This window comes from Dunckerocampus dactyliophorus, chromosome 9 (genome assembly GCF_027744805.1).
Source record: "Dunckerocampus dactyliophorus isolate RoL2022-P2 chromosome 9, RoL_Ddac_1.1, whole genome shotgun sequence".
Lineage (NCBI taxonomy): Eukaryota > Metazoa > Chordata > Actinopteri > Syngnathiformes > Syngnathidae > Dunckerocampus > Dunckerocampus dactyliophorus.
Genome location: NC_072827.1, coordinates 6036661 through 6053955, shown reverse-complemented (window position 1 = coordinate 6053955; position 17295 = coordinate 6036661). Strand labels below are relative to the sequence as shown.

Sequence of the window (17295 nt, the reverse complement as noted above, 5' to 3'; positions counted from 1 at the left end):
TGATTAAGGTTGATAAATGAGTTGTTAAAATGAGACAAAACCTCACTTTCACTTCCTTAAATACTCTTGGCCAGGAGTATTAGGATCTCTTCTCCATCCACCAACTGCTGCCATGGTTTATCAACTGTCAAGTTCTCTTGGACTTTACGCCAGCCTGCACTTAAAAAGGCCGAGAAGATCGTCGAGAACGCTTAATCAACTCAATTCCAGTAGACTTGAGTTCAATTTCACACTTAAACTATTTACAGGTGCACACGTTCGGTTGATAACCTTCAAAGCAAAGAGGAATAGAATGAAATTATTACTTCCTACTACAGTTTGTAACTTGGGAACAATAATAATTGTTACATACCAGTGGTCTCTCCGGTCATCTCGTTACAATTACTCAAATAGTCTTCGTAGTACCTTCTGTTGTCGCCTAGATTTCCCAATTATTTACCTTGTACAACCACCCAGTATCATATAATGCGGGTCATAGTTATGTCACATGGGTATTCAATACGTCATCCTGTTTGATGAATACACCTTCAGTCATGTGATGCTTTTTTTTTTTTTTTTTTTTTTTTTTTTTTAACAAATAAACCAAATTCGATCGAACAGACAGTACTGGAGAATAACAGGTTCCTGGGAGCTTCACGTGTGATTTTTCTCAAATATTTGGCAATAATTGGCATGAAGATCCAAATGTGCAAAATGCAAATTCTAGCTTTTTTTCAACTGGTCTTAAGATTTTGATCAGGAGTGTGTATCTAAATAGCTCAATTAAACTGAAAAAACAGAGCACAGGTTGTTGGAACTGGACATAAATTAACCAGCAATATAATTATCACTCATACGTATATCGTAGTAGCGTTAAAGTGTGTTGCCCTGTAGGAATGTCTGTTTTAGGAATGCAGCGGTGACCCAGCAACAGAGAAGATGGCGACTCATGGCACCATGGTGTCTGCTGACTCCAAGGTTGCAGTCGCATACTAACTGATGTCCTTCGAGGCTGTGCTGAAATGTGCTTCATACCACACATGTATTACTGATAACTGCCACAGAGACGCACACACATAGAGAAAGACAAGTACAGTTGTGCAGCTGCGTTGTCACCCCATCCCCTAGAGTTGCACAACCTTGTAGATAGGGAATACCCAAATAAAAAGCGGGAGCTTAGAAAACGTATTTAGAGCGGTGTGGGAACTCTGGTACGTTCCTACGTTCTCCTCGCGAGTAAAAAGATAGGCTTGTTGTCTTGTCTCTTCTGTAATTTTGCTGTGTTTTACAAGTGTTACAAGAGTTTGAACCGGACACAGGTTTGTGTGAATATTGTAATGAAATATAAAACATCGAGCATGTATTAATTCATTGTAGTAAGTATAACAATGAAAGACAAAAAATGAAGACGTAATTGGAAAAAGAAAATATTAGATTGGTAGTTAAGGATATTCTGCGGTTAGATTCAAAGCATGTAGGGTTGAGGGAAATACAGAAGTACTTAAGGAAGTTTCGTTATTATCATGTTATTTTATTTATCTTATTAATTATTAATATTTTTTATTTTGTGGTTTTGTTTTAGAGGTCTCTATCCACACCCCTTACCAAAAGGTGGAGGTAATGCACACCATAAGTTGCTTGTTAACTCCCCCGCCCCACAAAAAATAATTAAAAAAACAAGAAGAATATGTAGTGGAACCAATGTTCGCTAGTTGGAGTGTTTCAGTAAGACGTTAGAAATTGGTGCACACCAAGACATCGCCAAGCCAAAGAGCAAGAAGTCGCCTTATCGAGTTGCTGTTGTAACTCTCAGAAGACCATATTGTCCTCCTCTCTAGTGCATGTGGCCAATGAGGTAATATAAATGCCATAACCCTTTGCACTCTTTAAGTTGTTTAAATACGATGCCGTTCTAAATGAATGTGCTATTGTTAGCCGCTAACGTTAGCCCGCTAGTGCTAGCAGGTCTATGTAGTACTGTACATGCAAAGCCAAATTTTGTGTTGTGAATACTTTTTCTCCTATTCCTGCTGGTCCTTCTTACTTGGTCCACTCTTTTTTGAATGTTATACAAATGCCTACATTTTGGTTCTCTGCCCCATTCTTCCTGCCACATCTTTGTAAGCTTTTTTTTCCACAATTGACTTAATTTCAGCTTTACTTAATATTAACCACTACTTTGCATATGTTTCTGCCAACTCATTCCCCTCCACTCCTATATGTGCTAGCACCCATAACAGAGTAATTGCTAGCCCTGCTTTCGTTATCCTACTAATAGTCTGGAGGATCTTTTTTTTCTCCCCCTTGTCTTGTCTAGCCGTTAAGGCAGATAGAATTGTAGATATAAAGGACCTTACGTGCTCAACAGATTTACTCTGCCAGGGTAAAGTGTGAGATACACTTCCCTTGTTATACAGAATTTGACTTTGATGCTTTATTATGCAAATTTGGAGCGACCGGAGCAGGAGGGGACAGAGAAGAAGTGAAAAGAAAAGGGGGGGGGGTGCAGGGATAAGAGGGGGACAAAAAAGACAGAGACAAGGACAACAGCAGCAGCAACAACAATTGTGACAACAATAACAGAACAACAGAAACATACGGGACTACATCAGCAAATATCTGTGACGACTATTCCGACCCTGACGGAAGGGGCAAAATAATATCAACAACCACAATGACAATACTGCATTGAAACAGTCACACATAATAGTAGTAATGAAATGATGAACTATGATACTGATCAGAATGACAATAACTGTAATGTACATCATTGTAAAAAAAACTATAATCATATTGCTGACATCACCGTCGCTGTAATAAAACCAACAACATAATAACACCCTGGTTAACTCAGTGAGTAATGTGGGGAAGTACGCATGTACTGTGAGTGTGCATATGTACGTGTGTACAGGTATCTCTGTATGTGGGGAAGTCTTCATATATATGAAGGTGCACGAGTGTGTAATTGTCACTGAGAATGCATGAAAGGAGAGGCCATTTTCGTTTTGTAAAAGTAGCTCTCACAAGGAAAAACGTTGGTGACCCCTGTCCTGGAGAATGCTACACACTCCTGCAGGCCATGAATGGGGCACACAAATATTTCAAATTAGCTCCTGACACCAGTATTGCTGGCAGAAACTGACATGAAAATCTCAACAGTCCATCATTAAAACTAAAGAGTAAAAATTTTTTTGTTGTCTTTCACAATAATTCCTGTTTGTGTCTTCTAGACATCCAGCAGCTGATTGATCATCAAGAAGAATGTCCCCTCAGCCAAAGGGTGGGAGCTCCACTTTGGAGCAGCCAGAGCGACAGCCTATTAAAGAGGAAGAGGAGGAGCCACGGCCCACCCACATTAAAAAGGAAGAGGAGGAGCCACAGCCCCCCTGTGTTAAAGAGGAAGAGGAGGACCCACAGTCCCCCTATGTTAAAGAGGAAGAGGAAGAACTCTCAATCACTCAGGAGGGAGAGCATCTTCTCGGGCCAGAGGAGGCTAATCTTGCCAGGTTGCCACTGACTGGTGTCTCTGTGAAGAGTGAAGACCATGAAGACAAACCACCTGAGCTCTCACAGCTTCATCATAGTCCAAGTGAGGAGATGAGAGAGGCGGAGCCTTCATGCAGCAGCTCACTGCAACACATGACAACAGAAGCTGATGGAGACCACTGTGGAGGATCACAAGCAGACAACCTCTTAGCTCCACTGTCAGATAGTGACGACATAACGTCACACTCTCCTGAAGATGAAGACAGCGACTACAACCAAGAATCTCTGAGCAACGATACAGACTGTGAAGGCGATATGACGACTCACAACAAACACTGTGAAAGCTCTAAAAAGAAGACAGGTAAACATTTTAACTGCTCAGTTTCTGATACAAGATTTTCTCTTAAGAGCCATTTGGCTCAACACATGAGAACACACACAGGAGAAAAACCTTTTAGTTGCTTAGACTGTGGTAAACTCTTTGCTCGAAAGACAAACATGCGATTGCACCTGAGAACACACACAGGAGAAAAACCTTTTAGTTGCTCAGACTGTGGTAAACACTTCACTCAAAAGACAGCCATGCAAAGGCACATGAGAACACACACAGGAGAAAAACCTTTTAGTTGCTCAGACTGTGGTAAACACTTCACTCGAAAGACAAACATGCAATCACACATGAGGACACACACTGGAGAAAAACCTTTTATTTGCTCAAACTGTGGTAAAGGCTTCACTTTAAAGAAGCACATGCAATCACACATGAGAACACACACAGGACAAAAACCTTTTACTTGCTCAAACTGTGGTCAACACTTCACTCGAAAGACAAACATGCAAGCGCACATGAGAACGCACAGAGGAGAAAAACCTTTTAGTTGCTCAGACTGTGGTAAACGCTTCACTCAAAAGCCAAACATGCAAAGACACATGAGATCACATACAGGAGAAAAAAAACATTTTGCTTGCTCAAATTGTGGTATCACATTTTCTTGGAAGTGCAATTTGAAAAGACACATGCAGAGTCACTGACGGTCTACTCTTCGCCTGACTGACATGCAGTCACTGTGTTGCCACTGTGTTGTAATATTCTCTGCACGTGTCTTTTGTTCAATAAATCCATCTTGTTTTTATTCACGTGTAAAAGAAAGACATGGTGACTGCAGTGATTTCATTTGAAGTTAAAGGTGTTTTATTTGACTGTATGCTGTCATCACTAAATGTTGTAACTGATCAAGTCACTTCCTGTTGAATTATTTCACGATTCGGTCTGGAAAGTAGTGATTTGATTCCTTTTACTGACTTGAGTTCTTATGATTCACTAATTGGGGTACGGACCACTTTCAGGAGGCCTTTGAAGGATTTCAGTTAGCAAAAACAACTACTTTAATCATTTTCATTTTCTTCTTTTGCAGTGTTGATTGATTATACTCAAACAATTGTATGTTGTCAAAGGGAATCATGTTATTTTGTTCATATTGTTGTGTTACATATTGATGAAATGTTCACAAATAAGTGTATTGAAACAAGCATTTGTTTTCCCCCGAAAATATTGTCTATTTATTCTGATTATAATCATAATAAATGACTTGCAAATTGACAAAATTATTCGATTTTATTGAAAAATTAAAAAGTACAATATCTGTATCAATATCAGCGATACTGGTACTAATACATTGAATACAACACCTAATAAAGTATTGTTTTCCAATGTGTCTGTTCCAGCTTGAGTTGTATGTGCTGGGGTGGGGGGGGTCACCTCACCGATGTGCCTTGGCCCTGGCTCAGGTTAATTATACGGTTAAAAAAAGTAAATTACAACAGTAATTGCTCAAAAATAAAACATATTTCATTCTTCATAATATATTATATCCATTATATCAGAGACCAAGAGTCTCAAACATGTCACTGTGAAGTTATGAAATAAAAAGAGGGAATATAGTGCACTATATTTGGACACATGCTCCAAGCAGCCAATGTGTATTACGTGCATTCTTAGCTGCCTCTTTTTAGCTGTTTTTAAATCTTTGGAACGCACAGAAAAGAGAAAGACGTCTCACATAAGGATTGTGGATGGACAAAATTCTTTTCATCTGCCTTCTCCACCTTGATAACATCTTCTGTAGATTGAGTATCCAGTTCTACAGTTTTGCCAATGACACCCAGCTCTACCTCTCCCCTAAACCAAACTCCCAAAATGGCGCCGTGTGAGTGGCTGCCGGTTACAGCAGCTCTGTACTTTTCTTCCACCTTTTAGTGTTTTCATAGTATTTTAGTCTTCTTACTTTTTCTTTTGGTCGCATTTGGTCGAGTGTGCAGCTATGGAGGTTCATATTGTTACTTTTCTAGTCTGCGACTTGATGCTCTTTGAACTTTTCAGTTCAACTGTGGGAAACCTCTTCAGTCACGACTCCCCATTCAACCAAGGCTCAATTGTTTACACCCGGGATCAGCTGTTAGCCCTGTGCCACACACCCCCTCTCTGCGCGGAGAGGCCGGAGATCCCCAAGGAGCTGCGGAGGAGCAGAAGAGGATGCAGGTTGGGAGTGCAGTGCAAGAAACGGAAAAGACGATACAAGCCATGTCTGCCATCATGGGGAACGTAAGATCTCTCCCCAACAAGATGGAAGAGCTAACGGCGCTGACCCAACTGCAGAGGGAGTACCGGGAATGCAGCCTCATGTGCTTCACGGAGACGTGGCTGAGTGAACTTTCTCCGGATTCACACGTCACACTGGACGGATTACAGCTGGTACGAGCGGACAGGAAGGCAACGGAGAGCGGTAAGAAGAAGGGAGGGGGAATCGCTGTGTTTGTGAATGATAGATGGTGCCACCCGGGACACATCTGTGTGAAGGAGCAACTGTGCACCAGAGACGTGGAACTATTAGCGGTTAGCATGCGGCCGTACTACCTTCCGAGGGAGTTTTCACATGTTATTGCTATGACTGTGTACATCCCCCCCTCAGAGGTCGCTGCTGCAGCTATAGAGCAGATCCACACCATCGTCTCTCAACTTCAGAACCAGCACCCCCAATCCCTCCTCCTCATCTCCGGTGACTTCAATCATGCTTCTCTGTCCTCTGCTCTTCCCACCTTCACCCAGTATGTCAAATGCCACACTAGAGACAATAAAACTTTGGACCTCCTGTATGCAAACATCAAGGATGCATACACCTCATCCCCCTCCCCCCGCTGGGTCATTCTGATCACAACTTTGTCCATCTCGTCACAGACTACACTCCAGTAGTGAATAGACAACGCCCTGTGAAGAGGCCTGTGAAGCAGTGGTCTAAGGAGAGCAGTGCTAGGCTCAGAGACTGCTTCCAGACAACAGACTGAGAAGCGCTCTGTAGTCCCCATGGCAGTGACGTTGACAGCATGACACACTGCATCACAGACTATATCAACTTCTGTGTGGAGAACACTGTGCCCTCCAAGTTGGTGCGGTGTTTTCCCAACAACAAACCCTGGGTGACCTCTGAGACCTGCTGAATAAGAAGAAGAGGGTCTTCAACTCGGGGGACAAGGAGGAGCTGTGCAGAGTCCAGAGGGAACGCCGGCATAAGATCAGGAAGGGGAAGGACTACTACAGGAACTGGAGAAGCGGCTGGAGGAGAATAATGCCAGGGAAGTCTGGAGAGGATTGCAGACCATCACAGGCCATGGTAAAGTAGTGGGGAGAGACCAAGCCAGTGGGGACAAGATCTGGGCAGATGAACTCAATCTGTTTTTCAACAGATTTGAGTCTGCCCCCCGTCCCTCCCCTACCAACTCACCACTTTTCACCCCCACATCCCCATCCCAGCCATCCTCTACCCCCCTCTCCATAACTGATGATCAGGTGAGGAGTCAGCTGAAGAAGATCAAGGCAAGGAAGGCCTCGGGACCGGACGGCATCAGCCCTAGAATCCTCAAGGACTGTGCTGACCAGCTCTGTGTAGTTCTCAGGCACTTGTTCAATCTCAGCCTGAGCCTGGAGAAGGTCCCGGCCCTGTGGAAGACCTCCTGTGTGGTCCCGATACCAAAGACACCGCGTCCCAAGGAGCCTAACCACCAAGGCCTGTTGCCTTGACCTCTCACCTGATGAAGACCATGAGAGGATTATCCTGCAGCACCTGCGACCCATGGTGGGCACTCAGCTGGACACCCTGCAGTTTGCTTACCGGCCTCGGATCGGAGTGGACGACGCAGTGATCTTCCTGCTGCACAGATCTCTGCTACACCTGGAGGACAGCGGGAGCGCTGTGAGGGTCATGTTTTTTGACTTCTCCAGTGCCTTTAACACCATCCAGCCGTCACTACTCAGAGTGAAGATGGAGAGTGTGGGAGTAGACCAACACCTGACTGCATGGGTTATAGACTACCTCACCAACAGACCACAGTATGTGAGGCTCCGTCACTGTGTGTCTGACATGGTACTCTGCAGCACAGGTGCCCCTCAGGGTACGGTGCTCTCCCCTTTCCTCTTCACCCTCTACACCTCGGACTTCACACACAACTCCACACAGTGTCACATCCAGAAGTTCTCCGATGACACAGCCATTGTGGGTTGTGTTTCAGAGGGGAATGATCTGGAATACAAGACAGTCATCAGGGACTTTGTCAGCTGGAGTGAGCTTAACCAGCTGCCACCTGATAGGTGAAACCACCTGAACCATGTTGTAGTCAATATGTATTCTTTACACTTTATTCTTTACTTGCGTATCTTGCTTGCTGCTGTAACAAGTGAATTTCCCCGCTGTGGGATAAAGTACAAATACAAATACGATATTCTACATATCTGGAATCAAATCCTAGCCTTACGCCTCTTACTATCTAGCTGCAGTATGTGAGAGTGGAGCTCATCTAGGGTAGTCCTTTAAGTATTTTATTCCTAATTGATGTGTTTATCTGCTAATGCCCTTGCCAATCTATCCTAGTAAGCCTTTTACTCTTGTAACCATCTAAGAGTTGTCACCCCGTATCTTCTGTGATATAAAAGTGTATGCAGTGTGACCAAGACTAATTCCTTTGAGGTTGTTCCTGTAGTACTGTACATTGAGACAGGTCCCTCTGATCGCTAACAGATGAATAGCCTTCCCAGGTCCTTTCCAATAGTAACTAACCATTTAGAGGTGGAGCAGTCGTAAAAGCAGAGGGTCCGGTGTCGCGGGCAACCAAAAGCGGTTACCTTGGCTGTGCGTGGCCCGGATGAAGCGGGGCCGCCTCTGCACCACAAAGGCTGTGAATACCTGGGTGAGTTCCCCTCACCCCTAACTTAGAGGTCTCTGTCCCTCAACGTGGGGAGATGTAATCCTTTAAACGGAGTAGTCAGGTAGGGAGGTGCGCCTGCTTCTTGCACGAGGGAGCAAGGGTCTTGCACCTCCCAGGTAACAAGGGTTTAAACAGCTGTCAACTGATTACCACCTGGTGATGAGTTGGATTAGATGATGGGGGAGGATGCTGGACAGACCTGGGAGACCCAAACATGTAGTGAGGGTGTGTTGGGAACGTCTGGCAGAGTCTGCCGTTTGTCGAGTGTTTAAGGGGAAGCAGTGCCCGGTCCACACCGTATACAGTGGCAACGGAGCCCTGCAGACCTTGACTGAGGATATAGTCGAGCGGTGGAGGGAATACTTTCACGCCATTCTCAATCCCACGGACATATACTGTACTTTCCATAGAGGAAGCAGAGTCCGAGGACACGAACGCGGACAGTTCCATCACCGTGGCTGAGGTATCTGGGGTAGTTAAAACACTCCTCAGCATTCAAAGCTCCGGGGGTGGACGAGTTTTGCCCTGAATTCCTCAAGGCTCTGGATGTTGAGGGACTGTCTTGACTGACACATCTCTTCAACTTTGTGTGGGAAGTCGGGAACAGTACTTCTGAATTGGCAGACCAGGTTGGTGGTCCCCCTTTTCAAGAAGGGTGACTGGAGGGCGTGTTCCAATTATAGGGGATTACACTCTTCAGCCTCTCTCGGAAAGTTTATTCCAGGGTGCTGGAGAGAAGGGTATGACTGTTAGTCGACAGGAGATGCAATGTGGTTTTCGTCCCAGTCGCGGAACACTGTACGAGCTCTACACCCTTGCAAGGGTACTGCAGGGTACATGGGAGTTTGCTCAACCAGTCTACATGTGCTTTGTAGACTTGGAAAAGGCATTTGACCGTATCCCTCCCGGTGTCTTGTGGGGGGTGCTCCGGAAGTATGGGATTGGTGGTGCGCTAGTACATGCCATTCGGTCCTTGTACGACTGGAACAGAAGCCTGGTTGGCATTGCCAGCAGTAAGTCGAGCCTGTTTCCGGTAAACATTGGCCTCTGCCAAGGCTGCTTTTTGTCACATATTCTGTTCATCATCTTCATGAACAGAATTTCTGGGTGCAGCCAAGGCTTTGAGGGAGTCCAGCTTGGGGCCCTTAAGTTCTCGTCTCTGCTATTTGCAGAAGATGTGGTCCTGATGGCCTCATCGGGCTGTGACCTTCAGCCTTTACTGGGACGGTTTGCATCTGAGTGTGAAGCTTATGGGATGAGACTCCGCACCTCCAAATCCGAGGCCATGCCTCTCAGTTGGAAAAGGGTGGATTGCACTGTCCGGGTTGGGAATGAGGTCCTGCTCCAGGTGGAGGAGTTCAAGTATCTCTGGGTCTTGTTCACGAGTGAGGGAAGGCTGGAGCATCGTGGTTCTGAGCCGGAAGGCAAAGTTCTCAATTTACCGATCGATCTATGTTCCCACCCTCACCTATGGTCATGAGCTTTGGGTCGTGACCGAAAGAGCGAGAGCGCAGATACAAGCGGCTGAAATGAATTTCCTCCATAGGGTGGCTGGACTCACACTAAGAAATAGGGTGAGGAGCTCAGTCATCCGGGAGAGGATCAGCCGCTGCTCCTTCACATCGAGAGGAGCCAGTTGAGGTGGCTCGGGCATCTAGTCAGGATGCCTCCCGGACGCCTCCCTGGTGAGGTGTTCCGGGCATGCCCAGCCGGTAGAAAGTGCCAGGGAAGACCAGGGGCACACTGGAGGGATTATGTCTCACAGCTGGCCTGGGAATGCCTTGGTGTCCTCCCGGTGGAACTGGAAGAGGTGGCCGGGGACAGGGAAGTCTGGGCTTCCCTACTGAGACTGCTGCCCCCACGACCCGGACAAGCAGAGGAAAATGGATGTTTGGATGGACAGTTCCACTGGATGAGGTGGTGTGGCTGTTGTGTTTTTTTTTTTTTTAAGTCCGAGTCAGGTGCACTCCGCCAGTTTAGTTAGATGCCCATGTTGTTAGCATCCTTGTTAACATTAGCAAAAATATGCTTTGCCCGAAGGTGGTACTTCAGACTCTTACTTCGATGAAAAGACAAGTCATCACCAAAATATGTACACACAACTTTGGTTTTATCCACACTTTGATTCGGCAACTTTTTAAATTGAAATTTTCCTGTCAAGCAGACCCTTTTTCCTCTTTCATTGCTGCTGAATTGCTGCATTGCCTTCCATTGACTACGGGGCGGCATTCAGGTCAAACAACCCGCCTTGGACTGCACCAGCCCACTGGGGCCCAGACAAGGCGTCCAGAAAGCCGGGCAAGCCGAAACTGACCTTCAAACATGGTTGACCTATGCCCAGATAGCGCCGGGCACAGTGGCGGTTCTAGCTATGGGCCATATGGGCAATTGCCCAGGGCGGCATTCTCTGTGTATATGAGTCTATATGAGACTATATGAGTTGGTTTAGCCTTGACTGCAAGTTGAGTGACCATGGGTGATGACAATTAAGTGCCGTTATTTTTGTCAGCAAAACATGAAAAAGAGATCGTCAAAGCCATCAGGTGCACAATTTTGAAAGAGGATGGAAGAAGAAGAGGAGAAACTGTGTTCAAAGATAAAGGTATAACTTAATATAGTTACAAAAAATAGTTTTTGTCAATAAAACCTAGTAGTGTAAATGTGTAAAAAAAATGTTTCGTTGGGGAGGGGAGTGCCAAGGACGTAATTCAGGCCAGAACCGCCAAAGTGGGCACCTGGGTCAGGTATGCATGGAAGTGTGTCCCGGAACAGCGGCTGTACGGTGCAGGAGGGTGACAAATGTCTTGTTGCAATGTATCAATACACTTATCGGTGAACATTTCATCATTATGTAATACAACAATATCAACAAAATAATAATGATTACCTTTTATTACATACAATTGCGTGAACAAAATCAAATCAACAATGCAAAATAAGAAAAAAAGCAAAAACTATTATTTTGCTCACTCAAATCCTTCAAAGGCCTCCTGAAAGTCGTCCACACCCCAATGAGTGAATCATAAGAACTTAAGTCAGTAAAGTAATTGAACAGGAAGTGACTTCATCTGTTACAGCATTTAGTGATGACAACATACAGTCAAATAAAACACCTTTAACTACAAATGAAACCGCTGCAGTTACAATGTCTTTCTTTGCCACATTAATAAAAACAAGATGTATTTATTGAACAAAGACATTTGCAAAGAATATTACAACACAGTGACTGCATGGAAGTCAGACGAGTCAAACAGTAGACCATTAGTGACTCTGCATGTGTCTTTTCAAAGAGGACTTCCAAGAAAATGCCTCACCACAATTTGAGCAAGTAAAAGGTTTTTCTCGTGTGTGTGTTCTCATGTGTCTTTGCATGGTTGTCTTTCGAGTGAAGTGTTTACCACAGTCTGAGCAAGTGAAAGGTTGTTCTCCTGTGTGTGTTCTCATGTGTAAATGCATATGTGTCTTTTGAGTGAAGCATTTACTACACTCTGAGCAACTATAAGGTTTTTCTCCTGTGTGCGTTCTCATGTGTGACTGCATCGCTGACTTTTGAGTGAAGCGGTTACCACAGTATGAGCAAGGAAAAGGTTTTTCTCCCGTGTGTGTTCTCATGTGTATATGCATCTCTGACTTTCGAGTAAAGCGTTTACCACACACCGAGCAACTAAAAGGTTTTTCTCCCGTGTGTGTTCTCATATGTGATTGCATGGTCGTCTTTCCAGTGAAGCCTTTACCACAATCTGAGCAACTAAAGGGTTTTTGTCCTGTGTGTGTTCTCATGTGTGATTGCATGGGTGACTTTCGAGTGAAGCGTTTACCACAGTCTGAACAACTAAAAGGTTTTTCTCCTGTGTGTGTTCTCATATGTGATTGCATGTGTGCCTTTAGAGTGAAGAGTTTACCACAGTCTGAGCAACTAAAAGGTTTTTCTCCTGTGTGTGTTCTCATGTGCCGAGCCAAATTACCCTTACGAGAAAATCTTTTATCACAAATTGAGCAGTTAAAACGTTTACCTGTCTTCTTTTTAGAGCTTTCAGAGTGTTTGTTGCCAGTGTGAGTCGTCATATCACCTTCACAGTCTGTATCGCTGCTCAGAGATTCTTGGTTGTAGTCGCTGTCTTCATCTTCAGGAGAGTGTGACGTTGTGTCGTCACTATCTGACAGTGGAGCTAAGAAGTTGTCTGCTTGTGATCCTCCACAGTGGTCTCCATCAGCTTCTGTTAAGTGTTGCAGTGAGCTGCTGCACGAAGGCTCCGCCTCCCCCATCTCCTCACTTGGACGATGATGAAGCTGTGAGGACTCAGGTTTGTCTTCATGGTCTTCAGTCTTCACACCAGTCAGTGGCAACCTGGCGAGATTAGCCTCCTCTGGCCCTAGAAGATGCTCTCCCTCCTGAGTGATTGAGAGTTCTTCCTCTTCCTCTTTAACATAGGGGGGCTGTGGCTCCGCCTCTTCCTCCTTAATGTGGGTGGGCTGTGGCTTCTCCTCTTCCTCTTTAATAGGCTGTCGCTCCAAAGTGGAGCTCCCATTCTGTGGCTGAGGGGGATGTTCTTTTTGATGACCAATCAGCTGCTGGATGTCTGCAGGAAACAAACTGGAATTATTCTGGAAGCTGATTGTGGACTGTACTTTTTTTTTTTTAAACACAAATTGAAACTGTCTGAAATATTTCCTTTTTTTTTTTTTACTGTATTCTGTTGAAAGAAAGATGAATGACAGGACAGGGTATATTTGTATGTATAAACAGCTCCAAATGAACTGAAAATTTCAATCAAGAAAAAAGATAGCACACGTCTGGAAATCTACTGTATTTACCTAACGCTCGTTTCTTTAATAGTAGCACAACATTTGAATCACACTGTGTTATTATGCAATGAGAGGATGCGTTCAAAGACACATCATTTTAGTTGAATTCATGTTTTCAGTGTATTTTTTGGTATTTCCATGTATACTTAAATGCAGCAATTTCTACTTCCACATGAACTTACAAAGTGTGTGATAAGAATATCCACTTGTTTTCTTCGCATTTGTTTATTTAGACGACACATACACATATGATGAAGACGTTGTTGGGATGTTCAGAGTATCCGTGAATGCATCTAGTGACAGAGAAGTTCAGAGGACGAGATACATGTTTCTGAGTTGGAGATTCATACAATGGTGTGAAGAAGTGTTTTCACCCTTCCTGATTTCTTTTTTTTTTTTGCATATTTGTCACACTTAAATGTTTCAGATCACCAAAGAAATTTAAATATTAGTCAGTGACAACACAACTGAGCAAAAAATGCAGGTTTAAATGAAACTTACTATTAAAGGAGAAAAAAAATCCAAAGCTAGATGTCCTGTGTGAAAAAGTGATTTTCCCCTAAACCTAATAACTGGTTGTGCCACCCTTAGCAGCAACAACTGCAATCAAGCGTTTGTGATAACTTGCAATGAGTCTCTTACAGCGCTGGGGAGGAATTCTGGCACACTCATCTTTGCAGAGTTGTTGTCATTCAGCCTCATTGGAAGGTTTTCCAGCATGAAGCGCCTTTTTAAGGTCATGCCACAGCATCTCAATAGGATTCAGGTCAGGACTTTGACAAAACCACAAGACTTAATTTTGTTTTTCTTCAGCCATTCAGAGGTGGACTTGCTGGTGTGTTTTGGATCATCATCCTGCTGCTGAACTCAAGTTGGTTTCAGCTGGAAGTCACCAACAGATGGCCGGACATTCTCCTTTGGGATTTTTTGGTAAACAGCAGAATTCATGGTTCCATTTACCACAGCCAGTCTTCCAGGTCTTGAAGCAGCAGAACAATGACAGACCATCACACTACCACCACCACATTTTATTGTTTTTCTGAAATGTGTCAGACCACAGAGTATTTTACCAAAGGTCTTGGGGATCATCAAGATTTTTTCTGGCAAAATTGAGACGAGCCTTAATGTTGTTTTTGTTCAGCTATGGTTTGCGTCTTGGAACTCTGCCATGCAGGCCATGTAGACTTTAATTTTTTTCATTTAAAAACTGTATTTTGTATTCAGTTGTGTTGTCACTGACTAATATTTACATTTGTTTGATGATCTGAAACATTTAAGTGCGACAAACATGCCACATGCAAAGAAATAATAAGATTTTTTTGTTTGTGAACATTTTATTGGTAAATGTTAACATGTGTGTCTATATACACACACACACACACATATATATATATATATATATATATATTAAACTAAAAGAAGAAGAAATAACTTTATTGCATTGTGGGCTTGGATGGAAACTGAAATATATATAAAGCCAAGCCCCTCTAATTATATCACGGTACTGATTCGTTCGTGTGTGATTCGTATTCCACACATAGCTCTCGCTTGCAATCTTGCGTCTCTTTGGTTCCACCATTTCTGGTTCTGATTTTTATTTTGTGATTGCTTTCCTTGTGGAGACTCTGCTTTGTTAAAGAGAGTAGCTCCACCTGGTGTTTAAACTAAGAAGTACAAAACCATGAAAGACATGTACGCGGGCCATAGTCATCTGTATTTTTAAACTTTGATATGGGACATTTCAAAATGGATGGCAGGCTGCATTTGGTCCGCAGGCCATAGTTTGGACACCCCTGATGTAGGCCTGATTATACAGTATATGGAACAGTGACGTGCGACCAGGGTGGCAGGTGAAAAAACTCAAAATTGTAACTTTAAATATCAATATTAGCTATTGGACTGTGTTATAAATGTATTTTCTGTATGATTAACATTTAGTGAGTAAAAATCGCTGACTCTGCACATTTCCTGAGGGGAAAAAACTTGAGACGAGGGTGCCGTTAGCCTTTTTTGAAGTGCACAGCAAAACAAGCCTCTTGAGTGCACCGGATCCAAAGGGGTTTGTGCACTCACCAGCCATGAGCCTCATCCAAACTGATTTTCCAGTGTAGAATTTGATTGATTTGTATTATGTAGAAATAAGACATAAAAAGTGTGTATAAATGTCACGGATGCCAGCCACTACAGCTGTGTAAGTGTACGTCAGTAAACCTCACTCCCTCAGACTTAAGAACCGTGCTGAACAGCAGGTTGACTGTTCGGGCTTGTAGCCTGGCGGTTACCACTCTCGACTCCCGTTCCAAATGTCCAAGGTTGAGTCCAGTGCGGCTGAAACAGTCGGATGACATAAAGCTTGAGTAGTAGGTTAGTGAACATTAAACATACCTTCAATGTTTAGTACAACTTGAGTCTTGCAAACAGCTTCCAGTTGTTGTAGTCGCTTGTTCTCCTCTCCTGTTGGAGAAAGTTCCTTCTCGTACAAAGATATGTGTAGTCTCTTGTTATCTGCGGTTTCCACCTCCGTGTGTCCGAGATGTAATGAGGGTGCCCAGTCTGGATGGCTTTCATCCATTTCATAAGCCGGTCTCCCTGAAAAACACACACACCCATTGTTACTTTTAAAACTGTGTACATTGATCACGGTTCTTGGATTCATTCTTGGTCTTAGCAATCACTCAAAGTAAACAGGCAACGTGTTTTGTTAACCAAAACACAGTACTTTATTTGTTTGGTGCCCTCAGCTCGCTTGGCTAACGCTAGCGGCCTACTAAATGCTAGGCGTGAAAGAGCAAAACACATGTTTTGATTCAAACTTACCAGTGTGAAAATGCCGTGAACACACCAGCATGTGTCGGCTGATGGCGCTGAAAGTGATGTTTGGTCGTCCCACGGCTGCTATCCAGGCCATTCGGCGTCTCCTTGTTAGCTCACAGATCACACCTCCTTGGCATTGCTTCCAGGTTGGAAATGAGAAAAATATCACCCCATCCTTTTTATTCCCGAAGCGATCGCGTGAACGATTGTGGCAGTTAATAACACAGCACGTTTGCACCATGTTTTCCACTTGTTACAACAAACACACATGGACAGCGTCGAGTATGCAGCCGACGTCAACAACCCTTTCAGTTTCCGTCCAAGCCCACAATGCAATAAGGGTCTTCTTCTTCTTCTTCTTCTTCTTCTTTTAGTTTAATGGCGGAAGGGTCTTCTTCTTCTTCTTCTTTTAGTTTAATGGCGGGTTGCAACCATGACTTTAAAAGGTGCATACTGCCACCTACTGTACCAGAATATGTAACATGGGCCATATACAGTATCTTACTTTATGCTAACTTAGATAATGAGGAGACTACTTATACTACTAATAATAATACTTATAATAAAATATTCTAATAATTATCTATATTCTATTATATAATCCTGTATCCTTCAAATATTCTATCACTGCCCTCTGTATATCTCTAACCCCCTCCCCACCAAATTCATAAATATATCATTAACCATAACACTGAACAAAACTGGGCACTTGCTCCTTCTTTATCAGTCACATACATTGTTCCATTATCTTCTAAAGCAGGTATTTTAACAAACACGTTTTTCCCACTCATCTTCTTTAACATTGACCATACATCTCCTATCTTGATTTCCCTTCCTATGGCAGAGCAATAATCCCTCCATGCTTTTTGTTTACTTTTCTTAATTACTCTTTGGGCTTTAGCTTTTTTCCTCTGGTAATTTATTACATTTTCTTGACTGAGGTTCTTCCTTAAC

General features: G+C 43.6%; 2 protein-coding genes across 2 annotated transcripts; one reads left to right on the top strand and one right to left on the bottom strand.

Annotated features, from left to right (window-relative positions):
* Positions 1-1716: 1716 nt before the first annotated feature.
* On the top strand, positions 1717-5025 carry LOC129188228 (oocyte zinc finger protein XlCOF6.1-like). Its single transcript, XM_054788446.1, has 2 exons — positions 1717-1834; positions 3210-5025. The coding sequence occupies exon 2, from the start codon at positions 3241-3243 to the stop codon at positions 4495-4497; it is 1257 nt and encodes a 418-aa protein (XP_054644421.1). The 5' UTR covers positions 1717-1834; positions 3210-3240; the 3' UTR covers positions 4498-5025.
* A 6573-nt stretch (positions 5026-11598) lies between these two features.
* Positions 11599-16690, bottom strand: LOC129188213 (zinc finger protein 25-like). The gene is made up of 3 exons (XM_054788412.1): positions 16345-16690; positions 15913-16116; positions 11599-13301 (listed from the first exon to the last, which is right to left on the bottom strand). Exons 1-3 carry the CDS (start codon positions 16580-16582, stop codon positions 11983-11985), a joined length of 1761 nt encoding a protein of 586 aa, XP_054644387.1. The 5' UTR covers positions 16583-16690; the 3' UTR covers positions 11599-11982.
* Positions 16691-17295: the final 605 nt, after the last annotated feature.